This window comes from Aplysia californica, unplaced genomic scaffold (assembly GCF_000002075.1).
Source record: "Aplysia californica isolate F4 #8 unplaced genomic scaffold, AplCal3.0 scaffold00370, whole genome shotgun sequence".
Classification (NCBI taxonomy): Eukaryota; Metazoa; Mollusca; class Gastropoda; order Aplysiida; family Aplysiidae; genus Aplysia; species Aplysia californica.
Window position 1 is genome coordinate 269869 of NW_004797640.1, and position 1458 is coordinate 271326.

The 1458-nt window shown below is 41.1% G+C and overlaps 1 protein-coding gene across 1 annotated transcript in view; it reads right to left on the minus strand.

The window, feature by feature from the left end:
• The window catches only part of LOC101859424 (IgGFc-binding protein), a 4069-nt gene extending 2835 nt beyond the window's left edge, over positions 1-1234 (minus strand). The window contains exons 1-3 of the mRNA XM_035971076.1: positions 1227-1234; positions 778-920; positions 103-228 (exon numbers count right to left, since the gene is read on the minus strand). Coding sequence (XP_035826969.1) covers positions 103-228; positions 778-920; positions 1227-1234 — 277 coding nt within the window. The remainder of the gene's footprint in view (positions 1-102; positions 229-777; positions 921-1226) is intronic.
• Positions 1235-1458: the final 224 nt, after the last annotated feature.

Here is a 1458-nt window from a genome sequence, read left to right on the forward strand (position 1 = left end):
TAGATAGATAGATAGATAGATAGATAGATAGATAGATAGATAGATAGATAGATAGATAGATAGATAGATAGATAGATAGATAGATAGATAGATAACATCAACTCACAAGGGTGCCTTTGTTGTAGGTGTTTACTGTGACACCCAGTGATTCCACATCCCCGTATCCTGCTTTGCCGACATTTATCCAGGGGCTCCAGGTGACACTATGGTCTTCAGCAAAGTCTGTCACTGTGAGATACAGGGGGTTAAATTGACCATATTTATACATTTGTTCGTTTTGTTACGTGTTTTACGGCGCTCCCAATTGCATGTCGATGACATTATTATTCATGTTGCTTTGAGTAATTCCTCGTAAAATTTGCACTACATTTATTGCTTAGAATCCTTATCTATTCTTCTTTGTTCTTTTAAAAGAAGATTACCATTACTTTCATCTTCTGTTTGCTCTCACATTGCTGCAGTTCTTTTGTTTTTACTTTATAATTATAAGAATGCTCCTGCTATTGAGGTTACTGCTGCTGGTAATATTGCCAATATTATTGAAGATAAGAAGGAGTACAAGGGGGAAAACGAGGAAGATAATCACGGTGATAATGGCAGGTGCCTAAAGACTGACTGAAATCCGATTCAACTGTTATCTCTTTATCAGTATCAGATTCCTGTGTATCTTGGTGGACGTGGGCAAGCGCGAACAAGCTATGAAGAGAATATTTGGGGAGTCCATGGGGGTTGGTGGAGTAGCACGAGAACACAATAAACAATACTGATGCTGCCAACCTTTTTCACAAATGAAAGGAATTCTTTTCTCACAGTCGACGAACTCAACGCCCTTGTTATTGAAGAAGTTAAAACTCAGGCACATCTTGGAAGTTGGTGTGGCAATCTTGAGATCTTCATCAGACGCGTGTCCACTGAATCGCCTGCGGAAAAAAAAACGATTTAGTGAAAGGGACGAGAGACCTTTACCTGACAGTTTTCACAAACAGTTGGTGTGATACTCACCTGTCTTCCCTGTCCCCCAAATACCACCTCTGCAAAGTAATTGGCAGTTTACTTGTAGGTAAACTAAGCTTCTACCTACGAGTACAATGGAAAGAGAAAGACAGGAAGGTCAAAAAGTATTTGGAGAAGGAACTTCGATTCCAATTAAAGGAGATAGGATACAACTGGACAGAGGCGGAGACTATAGACAGATTACACAGAGAGGTCTTGTTGATGGCCTATACTGCGACATAGGATGAGAAAAGCTGATGATAATGAAATGGGGTTGGTGGGGGGGGGGGTTACTTCGAAGGAGAGTGACAGTTGCAGGGTTTTAAAAGGGGAAAAGGGCGGGGACCAAGAATTACAACTAAGCGATTTGTTCTTAGAACAGGTTCAGCTGTATTTACCTGAACGCTTTGACCATGTCACCATGGCTGACTTTCAGTTGATCAGCCAGGCCTTTTGCCAAGTGCC